The 21117-nt window shown below is 51.6% G+C and overlaps 1 protein-coding gene across 4 annotated transcripts in view; it reads right to left on the bottom strand.

The window, feature by feature from the left end:
- ANKRD11 (ankyrin repeat domain containing 11) overlaps positions 1 to 21117 on the bottom strand; it is a 128690-nt gene that overhangs the window by 30919 nt on the left and 76654 nt on the right. For all 4 annotated transcript variants that reach the window (XM_083870049.1, XM_083870052.1, XM_083870050.1 and 1 more), the window contains exon 3: positions 1312 to 1456. In XM_083870049.1, coding sequence (XP_083726175.1) covers positions 1312 to 1398 — 87 coding nt within the window. In that variant the 5' untranslated portion in view covers positions 1399 to 1456. The remainder of the gene's footprint in view (positions 1 to 1311; positions 1457 to 21117) is intronic.

The raw sequence follows: 21117 nt of genomic DNA, 5'->3' as shown, positions 1-21117 counted from the left end.
CCGCTCGACAAACCTGCTCTGTAAATAACACGCAGCCTTTAAGCTGCCGGGAGTGGATGGAATAAAATGGGAGCTGATTCATATTCCAACTGATCCTCTCCCTCCCCAAGCACCTGCGCCAGCATTAAGCTTCTTACCCAGCACAGCCCCAGCCTGTATTTACATACCCTGCACTGCCTCCTTTGCCAGGGTAAATGCTGGCATCTTCCCCATTGCTGCCAGGCAGCTGTTCCCCCTCCAACATCCCTAATCCCAGATTTTTGCCCCTTCCTAGAAGCCCCACGCTGTGCTCACAGCACTTCTGCACTTGCAAGTGACACAGAAAAGGGGAATGTGGCAGATGTCACCAAGGTGCTCCATAACCAAATCCTGCCAGGGATTTTCTTGTTGGTTATTTTGTATTTTTCTCATTTTGTGAATAATATGAGAGCTCAGTGATGCAAGGAGTTACTGCCATCAGTGGGGTGGGATTGCAGGGGAAGTGACGGAGCTGGGGCTCACCAGGCTCTGCTGCAGCTCCCCGGGCTTGGCAGAAACTCCCAGGGGAATGCTGAGAAACTGGAGCAAGGAGATGAAAGAGAAGTGGATGAGATTTGCTCCTTAGCAGAATTCAGTAGATGTAGGTTTTTCATGTTTATTTAAAGGTAACATTTGCACAGTTTTCTGCACAGCTATTGACTGGAAATGACTGATACTGAGAAAGGAGGAAAAAGCTGAATGAGAGCAGACTGGGCTCATGCCTGGAGCAAAATGGGATGAAGAGGAGAAGTGTGAAGGTATTTATCCTTAAACTCAGATTTCATCTCAGTAGTTTCACCTAAGCCACGCCAAAAAACAGACAACACCTCAAATCAACTCTCAGAAGCAGCAATTTCAGCAGAGCAACTCCCAGGCTGAGCCTGGTCCAGCTGTGCTGCTGGGGAAAGCCAGACCAGCCCTGCTGACAAGGACCTGGATTTCCATCCAGAGGAGGAGAAGCTCCTCCCTCACCCAGCACACACTTTACACCATCACCACATCACTTAGGCCTTCCACAGTTTAGTGCACAAACCCCTAAAAACACACAGAACTTGCAAAAGAGAATCTTCCAAAGATTTGGGTCCAGGTGAGCACAGCAGTTTCTGGGAAGGATTGCAGCCACAGGGAAATAAACCCAACCCCATCAGCTGGCAGAGCACCAACACACCAATGTAAATCCCCAGGTAAGTGCCCAGGGCACTCTCCTGCCATGTCAAACAGTGCCATGGCTTCAAAGTCTCCAGGCTCAAAGAGCAGCATCCCCAAAGGAAGGCAGGTGGCCCAAACACTTACCTTTTTCCCCGTTTGTTTCTCCACCATGTCGTTGCTGAGAGAGAAATCTTCTGACTGTGGTGTTTTAGAACACCCACCCTTGGGCATCGTTCTGCCTTCCTTACTTGATCTTCATTTATGCTGCCATCGCCTCATCATCAACCGTCTGTTGGGAGAGAGGAAAAAGGGAGGTCAGACATCTCAAAAGGATCTGTCCATTGTAGGGGGGAAAGATGAGGCACTTCCTGTAGGGATAAACCCCCTCCCAACCCCTGGAAGGCAACACCAGGATGGCAGAGAACCCCCAAACGTGGAAAAAGCTGCAGCAGGCTCCTGCCACCTTCCCAGAGAGTAACAGAGGTGCTGCAAGGAATCACTCATGGAATCACTGAGCTTGGAAAAGACCTCCCAGACCTCCCAGTCCAACCTGTGCCCAATCCCAGTCTTGTCACCAGCCCAGAGCACTGAGTGCCACGTCCAGGCCTTCCTTGGACACCTCCAGGGATGAGAACTCTGCCATCTCTCTGGGCAGACCCTTTCAATGCCTGACAATATTTTCCATGAAGAAATCCCTCCTGATTTCCAACCTGAACCTCCCCTGGCACAGCCTGAGGCTGTTTCCTCTCATCTTATCATTTGTTTCTTGGGAGAAACTCCAAACTGGATCCTGCAGCTGCAGACACAGCTTGTTTCATATGCAACAGCCTAGAAGGGATCAAGTCCCACCAAACAGCAACAGCTCTCCTGCTCTTCATCCACAGCATCACCCCAAGCCCACATAAAGGTTCCTGCAGCTGTGGCTCTGTGCTGAGCACGGGGACATGGGGACAGACCCTGGGCTGGGACAGCCCTGCACCCCAGTTGGCCACACTGAATGCCCAGACACACTTGCAGAACCAAACAAATTATGAAACCTCCTTCAAAAAATGCACTTTTGGAACACGTTGCCATCGTGATACGGGAGCAGGAAGGGCAGGGAGGGCTCAGTGTTCCTGGAGTGGTTTGTCACGGCTCCTCGCCCTGCTCCGCACCTTGGCCTGGGAAAGCCAACCTGGAGAGGACAAAGAGCTCCTGCTCCTCGTGTGTTGCCTGGCTACAGGGCTGGAAAGACAACTGCCATGTGAAATACAGCCAGGCACGAGCTGCAGCAGGCCTCAGGAACATCAGCTACAGCCCTTTTTCACCCTTTCAGGTGAAAAAGAATATCTCCTCTCCCCACACTAGAAACTGGAAAGCATCAGTGCAATGGGGTATCTGTGAGCAGTGACTCCCAGCAACCCCAACAGCAAAGGACTCCTCCACTTGAGGCTGGAATGGCACAAACAGGAACCTTTCCCCATGCAGTTGTCACCTGCCAGCTCTAAATTGCACCCATTTACATCTTACAGCAGCAGCTCTGCAGAGCTACAACTGCAGGAAATTGTCCAGGGGAGATGGGAATTCTCAGAGAGGAGAGAGAGAAGTCGTGTATTTAGAAGTTCCCTGGAAATCCCGTCAAAATTTCTGTTCTATTTACGCCTCAGAAGCCTTGGGACACTTTGGGTTGTTTTTATTGTTTTGTTTTGTTTTTAAAGGTGGTTCAGAGGCCTCAGCCCAGCTCTGAAGAAGCACAAATTCCCAGACCAAAGCAGCAGGCACAGACAGTGCTGGTGTTTCCAGCAGGACACTGTGCTTCCCAAGGCAGCTCATTCTCCAGCCCAGTTCCTCTGCCTGGGCTGTGGGAAGGTTGTTATCAGTATTTAGGAATAAAAACCTCCTCGTGCCTCCCTGCTCAACATGGGAACAGAGCCCACAGTGTCCCCTCCATGCTGCACATCCACTGGGTCCCTGCAGGAGCAGCTCCAGCCATTCCCAGCCCCAGGAATCTCTCTCTGCCAGGCATCATTAGCCAGCTGGGAAAATGTAAGAATCATTTCCCCTCGGTTTCTCTTACAGGGGCTCATTAAGGCGCAGGTACAGGAGAAAGGAGTGCGTGCCTGGGAGGAGGCAGGAGCAGAGGACAATATTCCCGTCAATATTCACTGCAAATCTAAGAGGTGGAAATTCAGATGAACTGCTGGGCAAGGGAAAATTTATTTACACCTTGCAACGGATATTAAACCCAACCAGCTTCATCTCTGCAGACAGTGAGACCAAGCCACACTCTGCTCCCACCAGCAGCCAAAACCCAACCCCACCTCACTGCCTTGCTCAAAGCACCCCACGACCCAAACTCTGCCAATTCCCCCCCAAAAAAATTCATGCCCACTCCCAAGTCTTTGTGGCTGCTTGTACCAGGGTAGGCACCTATTCACGTGGAGCTTCCAAAACCTGTTTAACTGAGAAAAGGCCAGACGGATGCCAGATTAATTCTGCGCCCCTTCTGTTCGCAGAGCTGACTCATTACACTTGGAAAGCCGGCTGCCTCTCCGGGTAAACACAGCCCTGGCCTGTTCCACAGCTTGCAGGGAGTATCACATTTGCACAACAATTACCGACAGCGACGCAGCCTTCGTTTCATTTTTAAGCACGTTTAATAAGTTCGTTTCATTTTTAAGCACGTTTAATAAGAGTCAGAGGGGAGGCACAGATTCCCGGCTGGAAGAGCCTTCCCCAGCCTGCAACAGAGCATTTGCAGAGAGGCAAATCTGGGGCTGCACAACGACAATTTGGGTTCAATCCTTCCTGATTTAGGAGCTGGATGAGCCACCCCCTTTCCAGGATGCCCCTCTCAAGCTCAGCTCCCTACAGGACACAAGCAGCACCCTTCCTATTTCACAAACAATTAACTCAGCTCCATGGAGGAGCTGATTACATGTGGCTGCACAACACCAAGTGGAAGACCAAGTGAGCTCAACAGAATATAATCCCTCCTAGTTCTCCAGGAAAACAGAAGGAGCTGTTTACCCCTGGCCAGGGGCCAGCCCAGTGCACACCAGACCCCAGCCTGGCCACAGCAGACCCCGAGGCTGGAGAGGATGGATCCCACACAATCCCCTGGGAAAGTGGTGAACAGAGAGAGGAGCCTGCCCTGGGATGGACTGGTCTGGGTATGGCAGCTCCTGCTGTTTCAGGATGGCTGGATCCAGCAGGGAAGGCTGTGGTGGTCCCAGCCCATGGAGTAATGCCAGCCAGGAAAAAGCTGGAAGAGCAGGGATGACACCCAGCCCAGTCACCCTGCTCTGAACTGGGGTTCCTCCTGGTTCACCCTGCCCTGGGTGGGGGTCAGAGCCCCCACAGCACCCCTGAGCACCCTCCCAGAGGATGGAGGAACAGGACTCTCTGGAACACCACCAGGAGCAGGGCTGGAGCCGTGTGGAATGAGTCTGGCTGGGAATGGCAGAGCCAGCCCTGAGCACAACCACCCACAATCATCCCCTGTCCCTTCAATGGGCCAAGGAAACAGAAGAAAATGGTTTTTATTTTGCCCAGGGCATACCAAGTCCAAGCCACACACTGAGACCAAACACGTCTGTGAAGGACCTCAAAAAGCCACAGTCCTGAAGGGGATGGAAGGGAAGGAGGTGTCATCTGGCCCTTGGAGGGAGGAGGAAGAGCACGAGGATGAAAGCACTGCTGGCTCCAACCCCAGGACATCTGGGCAGCCGGGAGGCAGCGTGGGAGCAGTGGCACCCATTAGCCAGGACAGGCACACTGGGACAGGCACAGAGAACAAGGACAAAGCCCAGAGCCAGACTACAGCCCCTGCCAGACAACACCAACACTGGGCCAGACAGGAGACCAGCTCCTCATTAACCAACCCCATGCACATTTAAACTTCCCATCCCTACCCCTCCTGCTTCATGGAACCAGCAAGCAACACCCCAACATCCACATCTGTGCCATGGGCACACCTTCCACTGGACCAGGTTGCTCCAAGCCCCATCCAACACAGCCTTGGACACTTCCAGGGATGGGGCAGCTTCTCTGGGCAACCTCCCCACACTCACAGGAAAGAATAAAGAACATTTCCAGATGTATCTCGAAGGGGAATGACAGCCGTCCCTGGGCCCAGCCCTCCTTCCCTGCCCTCCTGCAGAGCAGCCAAACTCCTGCCATTCAATGTGAAGCCACAACAAATGAGCTCATGCCCACGATCTGTGCACTGCAGCCTGCCCGTACCCCGCCAGCTTGGAGTAAAAAAGATTGTGGAGCCTTCTTTAAATGCCAGAATAGGAGGGAGTTGGCTGGAGGCTCCTGCCCGTGCAAACCCCCCGATGCAATTAGAGCCCCAGACATTATTTGCACAGATCCAACACGTTTGTTTGGTCTGAAAAGGTTGGAATAGGAACAAGCCTGTGAAAAAATGAAAATTTTAATACTTCGGTCTCCTTTTAAGGTCGTTGTCTTAAATCTTTGAAAATTGCCTTAGATTAATAACTCACACCCACAATTTGACACTTGTCCCCCAGCTCTGGAAAGCAAAGGGAAAAAAACCAAGAGCTGATGTCTTTCTACACACAGAACCACCAAATCCCAGAATAGTTTGGGTTGGAAATGACCTCAAAGCTCATCCCATTCCACCCCCTGCCTGGCAGGGACACGTTCCACTAGACCAGGTTGCTCCAAGCCCTATCCAAAACTCCCAGGGATGAGGCAGCCACAGCTCCTCAAAAACACCACTTGCCCCAGCCTCAACCCAGCCCTGCTGTGTGTTCAGGCTGCTCCACCAATGCATGCCCTGCACCAGGTTATCCTCCACCTGGTCTGGCCAACATGAGCCACAATCAGTCCCTAAAACTGCCTGTGAGAACCAGTTTGGGGAACAAGGAACAATTGTTCTTTGTGCTCCAGTTCAGCTCCGGAAGAGCAAAGTCCACAGTTTTCCACAGTGAGTACACAGGGCTGGGAGCAGCAGGAGCCCTGCAAACCTGCACAGCAAACGCAGGTGTTTTCCTCAGCACCTGACAAAGGTCAGCTATTACTGAGATAGAGCAGTGCAAGGTGCTAATTCTTACAGCCAGAACTCAATCCAAGGAGAATGCAGAGTCTGTGTTTCCTGGAGAGCAGTCAGTGGGGAAGCACCATCACCCAGTGTGGGCTCAGCCTGGTCTCACAGCTCCATCGTATCCTCACCTTCAACTCCACATCCTTCCTTACCCTGGGGACCTGTTACCTGTTTGTTCCTGGCTTTTGAAAGGGGATGTCGCTCCTTATCAGGAGTTCTTAGAGATGACACATCTTTCTTTACCTCTTTGCTTGGTTTCTCCTGTCCTGCTCTCAGTCACTGCCTGGTCCCAAGTAACTGTCCTTTCTTCCACCTTCACAAAATATTTATTCTGCCTTACCCCATATATCCCTGACCTCCTGATATCCTGCAATGACTGGCTTGGGCAAGGCTTGCTGCTGTCTCAAACGCACACCAGCCAAGTTAATAAACTAACTAAACTGGAATCATGGAATGCCAGACTGAGACAGAAGGGACCTTAATGCCCATCTCATTCTACCCCTGCCACAGGAGGGACACCTTCACATTGTTCCAAACCCTGCCCAACCTGGCTTTGAACACTTGCAGAGATGGGACAGCCACAGCCTGGGCTACCTGTGCCTGGGCCTCCCCACCCTCATCATAACAAAATATAATGATCCTGCAGCCTAAGTCACTTAAATTAAACTGAATTGAATAATATTACTGAATTACAGCAGCTGTCAGTATTTCAATCTTTTGTGTGACAGAAGCCCCTTCCTGGAGCTCCTCAGGACATGCAGGAATGAACACAGTGGAGCAGCTGAGGCTGCACGTGGATGTGCACCCAGGTCTCCAAGGATCCCCATCAAGATGATGCTCATGACCTTGCTGGGCACTATGAATGTCCAGCTCCTCCACAGTTCTCCAGCCTGGCTCCACCACACGAAACCCACCCCAGCTAAGGGGCTCAATTCAAACCACAACCCCACACCTGCGACCTGCCAGTGCCTCCTCCTGCCCCAGCAAGAGGTCAGTGGTCTCCAATTCTGACAGCTCAACATATTTCTATTGCACCAAGTGTTGCTATTTAACAGGATTATATTTGGAAATGTCTGCTCAACCACACTGTGATTCAGAATCTTCCAGCTGGGATCATTCTCAGGAGACACAAAATCCCAAGTAGAAGAGCCCTGACAGTGCCCTGCACCCACAGGCAGCCACTCCGCCTGTGTGGTTTCTCCGGGAGCAATTTTTCCCACAAACCCTTCCCTCAATTATCCGAACACAGCTGCCTCTGGTATTGCTCCATTTGGGGATGCTGCCGATGATCTGGTTCCTGGCCAAGTTACAAAACTGTACTTTGAGTCAGTGCTCCGGGCTGCGGTCTGGGAGCGGGATTAGCTGTGATGTGGAAACCTCTGGAGCAGCCCGAGTGTTACAGGAAGGCTGGGGCAGCACACAACTCTGCTGCACCACTGTTAGCCAGGGTGGGAAAGCTCATTATGACATTTTTGTCCTCTCCAGGATGGCTCTGGATCACCAGCCCAGATTAAAACCTGCCGGAGAGGGAGGACTCTGTGCTTCTCCCATCTCCTCTCAGCTTCTGCTGGACACTCATCAGGCTTCAGCCAGGGAAGAGATATAACAACATCTGCCAGCACAGTCACTACCAGAGTTTCTGCACATCAACCTCTTTAAAACAGTGATCAACTCCACATGACTATTCCCAGTGCTGCTGCACATGGGAGGAAAAATGCAGCCCAAGCTACCCAGCATAAAGAGAACAAGGGAGAAACATGATGCTGCTGAGCTGAGAAGTCCAAGGAGCACAAAGCCTTCACCTGCAGCTCACCAGAATGTGAGTGGGATCTTGAAGGTGCCACCAGCTGGGAAAGACAGCGATCCCCCAAGGGCTCCTTTATACTGGCAAAATGTGAACACCACAGATCTGCATTCCCAGGACAGTTTGGGGAGCTGGGCTCTGCCTCCTGGTCATGGCACGGAGCCGTGGCTGCGGCTTCCAAGCACAGCTGGAGGGGTTCAGGAGCATCAGCCAAGGCCCAGAAACCAGCCAGACCCGATTTTCAAGGCAGAGAAACAAGTGAGCACAGACAATTCCTGACCATCATGGACCAAAGGGTGACAGATGAAGCAGCAGTGGCTCTCAGTGCCCTGGCAGTGACATGCGTCACCCACCCCGCGGTGGCACCGGGGACACGGGGCTGGCAGGGGCTGCTGGCTGGCTCTGCTCCCTCCTCGGCCAGACTGAGGATCCTCTGAGCTCCCACCTGTGCATGGTCCATCTTCCCACTGCTGGCACCAGGGCCCTGTCCCTGGGGAGGCTGCAGGACCAGCACTGTTCCTATGGAAAGCTCGTGGCTGCCCTGGTGAGTCCCATCTGCTGCTCAGCTGGGAAGGCTCGGGAAGGGAGCAGGATCTGGGATGAGTTTGGGTTCCTTGTTTGCTGTTTAAAGGAGCACAGGTGTCACCGTTCTGTGGCCTCATCACCAACACAACTCTGTGCCTTGTTCACCCCTGGGCACTCAGAATTGGCTCTGACATAACACAGCTGAACACAGCCTGGCCCTGGGAATCCAGACTGCCTGAATTCCATAAATACTCCATGTTCCCAGTGTCCAGCTCTGTACATACATCTGTACATGGACACACATGTAGATACACACACATTTAATGGACACACAGCCCCAGTAAAAACCAACTGAGAGTCACTCCAGTCCTGCCCAATTTTGGTATCACTGTGTCCACATCCAGGACAAGAAACAGCCTTAACTATAAATAAACCACCTGAATTAAGTGCTTAAACCTGAGAGGAGACCACAACCAAGCACATTCATCACATAAGAAAGAAATAAAAAATATTTTGCCATGACCATTGCAACAGGGTCCTTTAAGTTGAGGAGACCCTCGACTGAGGGCTCTGCAACACCAGCTACCCCCCAGTAAAATCCCTGCTTGAGCCTCAGAGGATTTGGACAAAAGCTTTGGGATGTCTGTGTTTATATCTGGTTTCAGTCCACGATGTTGCAACAGCCAAGTAACATCTTCTCCCAGCTGTGAGCAGGAAAATCCATGGTAATGGCAGCAAAACATTCCTCGTTCTCCCATTCTTGCACAATTCTTCCCAGGATCCCTCTTTCCACCTCAGCATCCTCGTGCTTCCTCCCAGTGTGGGAACCTCAGAAATATTTTGGTGGATTCAGGAGCAAGGTCCAGACAGAACAAATCTCACACAGGGGCCCTGAAGGCATCAGGCTTTTGGGGAAAACCCAGCACAGAATTTCAATGATTCCTCTTATTTGGGGTGTGCAAACCCAGGAATTTTGTTTTTCCTCTTTCTCACTGAGGCCAGTGGCTTCCAGATTCCAGACTCATATTTGGTCCATGTACAAAACACTTTGCAGCAGCACTGGGATTTGTTTGCCATGTTACTGTCAGCTTTTAAATGACAGGGTGACAACTGAGTAGACATGGAGAGAAGACCAGACTGAAATGGACTTGGAGCAACCTGGTCTAGTGGAAGGTGTCCCTGACCACGGCAGGGGGTGGAACAAGAGGAGCTTTAAGATCCCTTCCCACCCAAACCATTCTGGGATTCTATTAAAAGATTGCTTCATAGCTCACATTAAACTGGAATTCTGTAAGCACGGAAAGCACCTGGGGAGATGAGGAAAAGTCTGGGCCATGAGAAATCCCAGCCTTGTGCCAGGGCAGCACTCAGCAGGGAAGCCCTTCTCCCAGGCACACCACGCACCGCGGAGCAGCTCGGCACCGCGCCAGCGCCGGGAACGCACCGGCCTCCAGCCACATCCACAGCTCCATGCAGGCAGGAGGGAAGGGCAGGGAAGCAGAGTGGAGGCATGGAAAGGTTTCTGTGCACATTTCTAGGCTCACTCAAAGCTCTGGCTGCCCCTCATCCTCAGCTGCTGGTGCTCCTTCCCAGCAGCAGAAGTGTCACCACATTTTCTGTACCGCTCCAAAAGCCATGGTGGCTCCCTGAGCCTTGACACTGATACCAACAGTGGATTTGCTGATTGTTCCAGCTCGAGCTGGAGGCTGGAGCCGTGCTGCTGACGACAGCCCATCACTGCTGCAGGAGCTGCGTGACAGGAAAGAGCTCGCTGTGCTTCCGTGGGGCTCTGCCTGCCACAGCCAACACAGCAAACACAAACCCTCAGCTCCTCCGAGCAAACCACACTCCTCTGCTGCCAGGTGTATGGGGAGAAGCACCTTGCCCGTCACCTTCCTCACTTCTGCTCATCTTGTTCCACAAGCCAAAGCTCCCATTCAGTTTTCCCATTCCTGGTCCAGCACAGGGTGACTCTGTGGTGGTGCCAGGAGGGCCAGGCCTGGCTCAGCCCTGTGCCAGGACCCTGGCTGGACACACGTCACGGCCGAGGGGAAGGGGCCATCCTGGGCCAGGGGCTGGCAGGGGGGCTTTGGGCACAGCACAGCCCTGCTGCTCGTGTGCAAACAGTCAAAGCAGGGTGAATTCTCCACAAACCTGCTGCACTCCATCTCCCAAATCACACAGCTCTTGAAGGAGTTCTGTTGTATATAAAGACACAGGAATGCATTTACCAAAAAGGGTTTGTTCTTGTATAGGGGAAACTCCATTTTCTCTACAGAGAAGATTTCACCTACAGCTCTTGCTGAAGGTGCCATGGGGAGCTTTAAGAACAGACCTGCTTTAACAGATTTTTCTCTAAAGACATAAGTCCCCAAAAACACAAATTGAGAGCCCCTCCTGATTTTGAGCCCAATCAAATGACACAAGGGCTCTGGTAAAACAATTTGTTATAAAGCTGTTGCTTCAACACTGGCCAAAAACTGAGAATACCCAGAGAGGTTTTGGATTTTCCATTCATTGAAGTGTCCAAGGCCAGGTTGGACAGGGCTTGGATCAACCTGCTCTAGTGGAAGTTGTCCCTGCCCATGGTACAGGGTGAGACAAGATGAGCTTTAAAGTCTCTTTCAAACCAAACTATTCCATGACTTCATAATTCTAGGAATACCTGGAGCAGCTGATCAGACCCGTGCCCTGGTGGGACGTGTGTGGCTCTGTGGATGTCCCCCAGCATCTTCCAAAAGGCAAAGCTCAGACAACACATACGTGTGGCAAATTGGGGGAAAAAAACCCAACAGATTCTCTGCCGCCTCCTTGTCTTCCTTAAAAAGCAAGGTCTGTCTCCCAGCTGCCTGCTGGATCTGCCTGCCTCCCCCAGGCTGAGGAGCCCGGGGTGAACACGTGGCACTTGGTAGCAAAATTTGGAGAAGGGAGAGATCAAAGCCAGGCTTTGTGACCCTGGTGGGGGGGAAAATAAGCTGGGAGTGACAGGCAACCTCTACCCCAAGAGGAGCCCAAAGTCAGGCTGCAGCCACACCAAAGTAACACATCAAGGGACACATGGAGCCAAGCCTTGGAGCAGGATCATGAGGATCCAGGTAGGAATGGAACAACAGGAGCGGTGCTACTTATTCCTGGTCCCCCAGGTCTGTGCCAGGCTGACATGGCACACCTGGTATGTGCTCCCAGCAGGATCATTGCAAGCAAAGGGGAACCACAGCCTTGAGAGCTGAGCACAGCCAGCCTCTCTCCCTGTGATCTGAGGACTGAACCTTCTCACACATCAGAGTGGAACCCCGACAGAACCCAGCTCAGAAATGCACAGCCACACTGAGCTCCCCCTGCAGCAGAGCAGCAGAGGGTGGATGCTGCTGGGTGCCCATGGAGGGATCACCCTGGGGGCCTTGGGAGCAGGACAGAAGTGTCAGCCTTTGGCAGAGTTTCGTGCTCTTGGCTCAGTCCTTTACCTGTGTGGAGAATCAGGACACAGAAAACAACCCAACCAGGTCTTGTCCCAAACCAATTTTGCCCCCTGGCCAAGCACATGGTGAGGGAGATGGGAATGTCAGAGCTGTGGCTCCCAATCACTGCACAGTGAAGCTCATCCACCTCTCCAGACAATCCCACAGACTGGGCAGCTTCACCAGACATGTCCTGACTGAATCCTGCCCAGCAGAGCCCGGCCAGCCCCAAGGAGCACTGCTCCATGCTCCTGGAAAACACAGATTCACATACCACACACCTGGGCTGGGGGATATAGGACTCAGGACTTAAAACACAAGCGACAACAAAAGATCTGAATTCACCAGTGGGCTCCAGGTGATCCCATCATGAGCTCCACAACCTGCAGGAGCAACACTGGAATTTCCTCCTTGTGCTGCTGACCTACTAAACCGGTTGGAATCAGCAGCATCAAACGCTCCGTTGTCGGAAAGGGGTTTAACAGGCTGGAAAGGGGTTTTACAGCCTGGAAGGGCTTTTACTGCCCTCACGCTCCATGCTGGCTCTGCAGGGAGCTTTTCTCCTGGCTGGGTACGCCCCAGCTCCCTGGGAGCTCTGTTTGCCCACGCCAGCAGCCGCCTGCCCCGGCTGTGCAAACACCAGCCCCGGGAGCCGCCGGCACCGCCGCAGTATCGTGGCAACGTGGCTGAAGCTGGCTTTGCAAACTCACCAAGTGTGCAAATTAATTTCATTATCCGCTCTTGCACATCATGAGGAGGGAAAACAAATAACCTGCCCGAAAGTACATTCTAGTAATTATTAACACGGCGTCAGCGGAGCCCGGGGGAGAGGGAGGAGGACGGGCCAGGAGGAGAGAGCCTGGCACTGCCTGGCCGCCGGAGCACTCGGCACGTCGGAACTTTGTAAATATAAAATCCAGCCTCGTGTGCTGCCTTTGTTCCCTGTTTAGCCCAAGGATTCTCCATGCGCTTGGCTGCACCTACATGTTCTCCCAACAGTAAAACTGACCAATATCTCACCAGCAAAGCTCTTGGCTTCCATTTGCTTCTGCTTTCATGGAATCGTTGAGATTAGAAAAGGCCTCCAAGGCCAGCAAGTCCAACTCCTGACTGATCCCCACCCTGTCACTGAATGCCACGTCCAGGCATCCCCTGAACACCTCCAGGGATGGGGACTCCATCAGCTCCCTGGGCAACCCCTGCCAATGACTGACAACCTTTTTTGTGAAGAAATCCATCCCAATGTCCAATCTGAGCCTCCCTTGCACAATGTCCCTCTTCCCCCTGCAAATACTCTGGAGCACAGTAAACTGCCAGGGATGTACACAAACCTTCCCTGGCGATGACTAAACCCCAGGTGTGCACTGAGTGTTCTGATTCCTATTTTATCTTACAACAAAAGCCTCCTTCAGCTTGGCAGCGATGCTGCTCTGGCCCAGAAATCCCCCTCCCCTCCAAAAATGAGAGCAAACCCTGAGATTTAATACCCTGTAGCACATGATAATTTAATCCAGTGCTGCATGCCTGGATTACATGACCCTTTCCCCAACCTGACAGGCACAAACCTCATGCTATGTCTTTGGAGCTGGAATTTTTGCTTTAGGATTCACACAATAACCTTAACTCTTAGAAATCCAAGGCACTCCCATGTGCCCCATGATGATGTGGCTGTAGATGACAATGAACCCCACAGGCCTGACCCCACCATAAAGCACTCCTGAATGCTGCACCATTGCCAGAGATTGAGGAGATCCCTCCCTGCCTGCTCTGGCTGCTTCCTGGAGGGCACTTGGAAAACACTTTCTGAGGCTCCCAGTTTGGGGGATTTAGTTTAATCACAGAAAACTGAGAGGTTCTGTTTTGAGGAGAGCAGAGCACTCTGAACCTACCAAAGCCAGGCTGGACAAGGTTTGGAGGAGGGTGTCCCTGCCCATGGCAGGGGGTGGAACAGGATGAGCTGCAAGATCCCTTCCCACCCAAACCATCCCATGATTCTGTGATTCTACAGCAGGGCTGTGGCAGAGCTCCAGCAAATTTCAGGCATTATTAGTAAGCCATTAAGAGACACTGTCAAGACAGATAGGCTTTGAGATTGCTTTCCAAGGCAGTTGTCAGGGATTTTGGGATGCACCAGGTGCTGCAGCAGCAGCTCTGTGTTCCCTGTAGCAGCCTGGAACGTGAGCATTGGCTTTAAAAGGGACCTCACAGCAAGAACTCAAGATTTTTCCAAGGTGCAGCCACATCCTAAACCCAGCCTGGCATTGCACCATGGCGATGGGAGTTAGTCAGAGCCTGGTTTGGATGAGATTCCTGTACAAACCTGCTCCCACAGGAGCACTCAGCTCCCTGCAGGCACAGCCTGGGGATGGAGCACCCTGACCCAGGGGTGCTGATTCACCAGACTCCTCCACCCACAGTGCCAGTGCCAGAGGGGCACCAGAGCCCGTGCATCTGTCTATGCCCTCATCCCCTCTCTGTGCCCTGTTTTTGGAAGGGAAGATCCAGCTGCAAATCCACAATATTTAAAACTAACTCCCCAGTGGCTCCCGGAGCTTTTTATCCCCATGTTTTTGAGAATATCAATATAAACAAATCTGCACAGAAATTCTTTCATCTTCTACTGACCAAGGGCTCCTTGTGCTGCTCTGCAAGGCTGGAGAGCGTGGTGACCTTCAAGGGCTTCTCCAGCCCTCCTCCTCCTTCTTTTCCTCCCACTCCACCAACAGATCCCAAACCAAGCCGTGGCTCCTCGTGGAACCCATGCACACACAGAATCCCAGAATCACTGAGTTTGGAAAAGACCTCCAAGACCCCCACCTTTCTACAACCTCCATGGGATCCTCGTGCCCCATTCCCACCCACTCCCCTCCCTCACTGCCCGTCTGTGAAGGTACATGTCCCCACTGGCCAAATCCAAAGGTATTTTCACATTCCCCTCTATTTCCAAGCAGTTTCTGTATGACTCACGCACTGTCATAATCTATTTTCCCTGAGTTAAGTTGAAGTGCAGGGATTTGAAGTCAAGTCATCCATTCATGTTGTGTTTTCTCCTCTTTCCCTCTCTCCTCAAGACCTCCCCAAGCAGATTTTCCAAAGCTGCTCTGTATATCCCTATTCTGCTGGACCTGGCCATATAGTTTTGCAGGAACAGCATTAACCAAAACATTTAATCCAGCTTGATTTTTGGTTTTATAGGTTTTTCTCCTTTTTAAAATCAGCAGTACAGTTTTCCATACAATCTAAGTGGAATGAAAGATCAACCACAGCACCATTTCCACTCTCCTCCATTTAAAGACACACTCAACATTTCTCAGAGAGCAGAGGCAGGACCTTCACACCACGAGAGGGGCGATTTTCTGCTTTTCTAATGTTAAAAAGCACCTGTTTCTAGTTCTGGGCCATAACACACTGTGTGTGTGAGCAGAGAACACTGCAGGGCCAGAGCTGGAAGCAGCTCTCCAATCCCTCATTACTCTGGATGGATGGAAATTGCTGGATCAGGACACTTCCACCCGCTGCTTTTCTCTCCCATCCTTATTTTATTTTTTTTTTTTTACATCTTTACATCCTTTTGCATCTTTAACACGTGACCAGCCTTAAGAAGCTGAGTTCTGTCCTCATTTTAGTGCGAGCTCACCACGCTGCCATCAGCCCAAGGGTGTGAGTCACAACCCAGCCTGCACATGAAGAGATTTATTTAAAATCCCAGGGAAAATGTTAACGCCTCGGTGCCGTACGGGGAAAGTCTATCCCACCCCATCCCACCCACTGTGCTGCACCAGCCCCATCACCTGGGGTGGGAGTGCTGAGCCATCAGAGTGAGGCCAGAGCTGGAAACAGCTCCAGCAGATACCCCAGCACTGTCCCCATTCAATCCCACCTCCTATGGAAAAGGGAATAACTCCATCAAGTCCAAGGAAAACTCCACATATAATTATCCCCAATGTGCTCTGAGCACAAATTCCTCCCCAAGCAGTCATGGCAGACTCAGGTTTAAAGGACACCTGAATGCAGCCCCCTTGTAGGAATTACACCTGCCAATGATCTATAAATAATTGTGTTATTTATTCATTTTAGCAAATCTTAAAATGGCCTCTCAATATTTAAAGGGGCCCATCAGAAACATGGGGACAAACCTCCCAGGAGGGCCTGGGGCAACAGGACAAAGGGTCGTGGTTCTAAACTGAAAGAGGAGAAATTCAAATCAGATATAAGGAAGAAATTCTTCCCTGTCAGGGTGGGCAGGCCCTGGCACAGGTGCCCAGAGAAGCTGTGGCTGCCCCTGGATCCCTGGAAGTGTCCAAGGCCAGGCTGGACAGGGCTTGGAGCAGCCTGGGACAGTGAAAGATGTCCCTGCCCACGGCAAGGGGTGGAACAAGATGGACTTTAGGGTCCTTGCAACCCAAACCATTCCATGACTCTGTGATGATCTCATACTGATGCTCCCCAGTGTGGTGGGATTTGAGGGCCAGGTCTCCAGCTCCCACTTCCAGACTAATCCACCACTTGTCAGAGGTCAAACAGCCCTTCCCACAACACAGCACAGGTGACAAACTCCTTAAAGCCACACATCAGCCAGGACTGGTCCAAATGCCACCGGCCATCCAGTGACACTGCCCCACCAGAGAGGGTTCTCTGGAACCTGCTGTTCCTGCCATGGACCTGCTGCATTCCAGACCATTCCCAAGGCCAATCCAGGCAGCAGAGCAGCCTCCTGCAGCTCCTGGCACATCAGATCACACGGTTTGGCTATTCCAGGTCTGCATCCCTGGCAGTCGCCTCCCGGTGCCGATGGGGATGGTCACGATTCGTGCTGGTCCCTCTAAGCCCTTTCACCTCAGAGCCTCGTGACTGGGATTGAGCCAGGAGATTAAAACCAGCTTGTGAAACACAAAGTGTGATTGTTTCCTTCAGCAGGGTACGGGCAGGCTGGGATATGGACAAACCTTGTGGCTCCCAATGGGGTTTCCTGTAAAATGCAGGATGTTACAGGTGCCACACTGTGCCAGGACACGTCAGAGCTGTGCAGGACAGACACACTGAGCCTGTGCACACAGCACATCCCACAGCACTGGGATACACTGGAAATTTTGGCTTTGGAGTTACAGCAAAACGTGGCTTTTTTAGTCCTCTGCTAAGGATGGACAACAGCAAATTAAACCACAGAATTCTGGAACGCTCTGGGTTGAAAGGACATTAATCTCATTCTACCCCCTGTCATGGCCAGGGACACCTTCCACTATCTCAGACTGCTCCAAGCCCTGTCCAGTTTGGCCTTGGACACTTTTCAGGGATCCAGGGGCAGCCACAGCTTCTCTGGACAACTTGTGGCAGCTCCTCATCACTCTCATCCCATGTGAGCACCTTTTGCTGTCCCACTGCAGCCAGTCCCTCCACCCCACAGATGAAGGATGTGAGGACCAAGCACCATTTATAGCACGTTTTATTTCCAAAAAGGCTGCTCCAAACCAGCTGTGGCCACTCTCTCCCACCACGATTCTTACAGATGCTCTGCTCTTGCTGAGATGCGACCTGGGGAATTATTTTTTTTTTCTTGCATTCTAAAAGGTGCCTGAGGAACACGTTTAGTTTAGAGCAGGAACTCGGAAGGACCAGCTCAGCACTTTGGCCATCCAGCAAAGGCATCGATTAGGAGAGGCTTTGCACACTAATTGCCATCAGAACTGCCCCTCCCCTCCCCTGGAGTCGGGCCCTGAATGGGGTTATTGTCTCAGGGCAGAGCAGCTCTGCAGCCCCAGCCCCTGCACTGAGACCCTGGTGCTCCACACTAACAACAAAATCCCAGCAGAAATCCATTAGCGTCCAAAGGGAGGAGCCTGAATGGATCACAAGGATTCTTTGGAAAGTAAGAGTGAAACGAATGCAGTATAAAATGCCACTTCTAAGTGATGCTCATTGTCCAAATTAAACCATCAGCAGCAAAGACCTTGACTCTCAGAGCGCCTTCAGTGCAGGACACGCTGCCCAGCCCGGGAAAGAGGCTGTCAGGAATTTTAAGCCCTGGACTTGTCCCAAGTATGGATTACTCCATTTCTCTGCGAGCACTCGATCACACGGAGCTATATTTGGATTCCCAGAAGGAAAGCTCCAATCTCCAGGAGGGTGTACATGGCTGCACCCCCAGCCACACACAGGTCCCCATGTCCCCACCCATGGGACACACTGTGAGAGCTGCCAAATGTTCCAACAACCCAGGAGCAGGTTGGAGGGGATGCCAGGAAAGCCCAGCACTCTCCCTTTGGCAATGGGAAACCCTGTCTTGTCCCTCCAGCTTTGTCCAAAGTCCCTCTCCCTTCTCCTCTTTTACAATCCCCCTTAGAAATTCCCATCCCACTGATGAGGTTCAGTGTCTCTCCTGGAGAGATCCCTGATGCCAAAGCACCATCCCAGCCCTGCTCTCTGCAGAAACCCTGTGCTGCTGCTGCTCCCCCCCAGCTGTTGGCTGTGTGTGGCTATTTTTGCACAGCCTACAGAACAAAAATATAGGGAGCTATGTTAGGTGAAGGCTTGCACTGTTCACGGTGTGATGACAGCCAAACTAGGTCAAGCCTTAGCCAGATTCCTTTAAAAAATGAAAAGGAAAAAAATAATCAGTGGGAGAGAGCAGCAAACTCCCAGGGAAAAAAAAAATGCTTGTGAACATCTACAATACATACTGTGCACTAGATGACTGGGGCAAAAATACATCTGTATCTTTCTGTAGTTTAAATGGTAGATTTTTAATTTTTGAGTTTTTTTAAGGACATTAACATGCCTTGAACTGCAAAGAAGATATTCCGCATGCATTTAATATATTGACTTAAACCAAAATAGAGTTTTCACCCATGAAATACAACCTGGTAGCCCATTTTTGGTGTAGGCTGTGGGCAACTCGATTGTATTTCATGGCTTCTCCACCATGAATAAAGGTATTCTTCTGCTGCTGTGGGAGCAGGAGCTGGGCAGGTAAGAGGATCCCAGTCCTGGTGGGAAAGGCAACTTGATATCATTGTGTACAAGGGGAGAGGAAGGTAAATGACTTTAATTTCTATTCCAGAGGACAGACTGCACCTAGAGATTGGGTCCTGCTGGGTCTGAGAGAGCTGAAGGTCTCCAGCCTGGAAAAAGAAGAATCTAGGGAGACCTTAGAGCCCCTTCCAGTGCCCAAAGGGGCTCCAAGAGAGCTGCAGAGGGACTTTGGACAACAGCCTGGAGGGACAGGACACAGGGAATGGCTTCCAGTGCCAGAGGGCAGGAAGAGATGGGATATTGGGAAGAAATTCTACCTTGTGATAGTGGTGACAGTTGGATGGGGCTTGGAGCAACCTGGAATAGTGGATGGTGTCCCTGCCCATGGCACAGATAACAGACATCTGGTCTGGGCCTGGATTGTCACCTCCTGGCAGAGCAAACCCTGAACTCCCAACCCTGCTCACAACAGGCTCATGGAAATGAGGAACTGAGTGATTTTAAAACCACCTTTCCCAGTGACAAATGTTCCTAGGCTTAGCTAAACGTGCCAGATAAAGCCTCTGCTCCTGTAGAACCTGATGCACGATTATCAGTCAAGGCCAACGTATTTACCCTAAAATTGGGTAATATTGTTTTATGGCTCTTAATAGTTGAAGCCGACAAAGCTCTGAACAGACGCTGCCGAGCAGTTTCTCAGCCTTTCATCAGCGCTGCGTAGGCGTTGAATTCTGGAGCTAATCACCTTAGCAACGGCTCTAAACATATGTGCAGTGACATCAGCTGGTTTCTGAACGCTGTAAATAGAGGATAATAGCACGAAAAAATTCTGGAGCCGAGCCAAGACCTAAAAAACATACTATTAAAACACCGCCTGTAATTCAATGTATGCAAACTTGTTTGCATCCCCGCTCCCCAAAACCTGGGTAATTACACACCTACCAGCACAACTGGTGATTGTCCCACTGCAGGCTGCTCTCGGTTTCAGGAATTTCCCAAGAAAACGAGGATTTGATAGAAATCCTTCTTTAAATTTGATTTTACAGAGCCTGGAGAAGAAGCTGCGCTATGAGGCTGAAGGGACCTGGCTCCAGCCTCCAGCCCTGCGTTTTAAAAGTCAATGAGTAACAGCTTCAACTTGGAGAATTATTTGTAAATAAGAAAATCAACAATGTGCTCATGGGCTTCACCAGTGAGTCACGCAGGAACGGGAGCCATGGCAAACTCAGCTCCAAGGACGTGCTGCCAGGCCCTGTGCCCTTGGAAAAGAGGAGCTGGAGCAGAAGAAGCAGGAGCGAGGAACCCGCTCCTGGCCTGAAAAGGGGCACAATTCTGAATTACCTCATGTTTGGTACCTCATTAAGACCCCAAACTGTCCGTTCAGGGAGTCCCTCAATCAGGCATCAGCGTAAGACACGAGGACAATGTGGTTTTTGTTCCCCTCCTCTCGTTGTGACCCATATTCCCCAAGCCCGTTGTGCAGGACGTGACCCGGCCGCCTAAAGAAACCTTTGCAGAGCCTCCATGGTGAGCTGGCAGCGGGGAGGGAGCGAGGGGAGACGGAGAAACGGCCTTAATAGGATTTTCAAATGTCAAAAAATATCTTTAGCAGGCCCGTTTAGGCAGAGGCTCAGCACTCGCTGGAGTTGAAAGCGGAATTTGCCGTGCAGAGAACACCGCTCGCATGCTAAAACAAACCCTTGGAATGCTGAGAGGCCCAAAGCTCCCGGCTCCATCCCTTCTCCTCTGCAAAACCAAGGCAAGGAGGAGGCCACAGTCCTTCTGCTCAAGGCAGGGAGGTGCTGGGGGCTCGGTGTGAGCACTCACCACACACAGACATGAGGAATCTGCACACAGGCAGAGCTTCGGGACAGCTCCTGGATCCTGGCTCTGCTCACTGGCAAAGGGACTGGCAAATCCAGCTGCCCTGATTCTGCTGGAGAGTGTCCAGAGAAGGGAACAGAGCTGGAGCACCAGGAGAGGCTGAGAGAACCAGGGGGGTTCAGCCTGGAGGAAAGGATGCTCAGGGGAGACCTCTTGGCTCTCCAAAACTCCCAGCCAGGGGGGTCAGGCTCTGCTCCCAGGAAACAGGGACAGGACCAGGAGAAATGGCCTCAAGCTGTGCCAGAGAACATTCAGATTGG

Source organism: Zosterops lateralis (genome assembly GCF_965231275.1).
Source record: "Zosterops lateralis genome assembly, chromosome: 12".
Classification (NCBI taxonomy): Eukaryota; Metazoa; Chordata; class Aves; order Passeriformes; family Zosteropidae; genus Zosterops; species Zosterops lateralis.
This window is presented reverse-complemented; position numbering and strand designations above follow the sequence as displayed.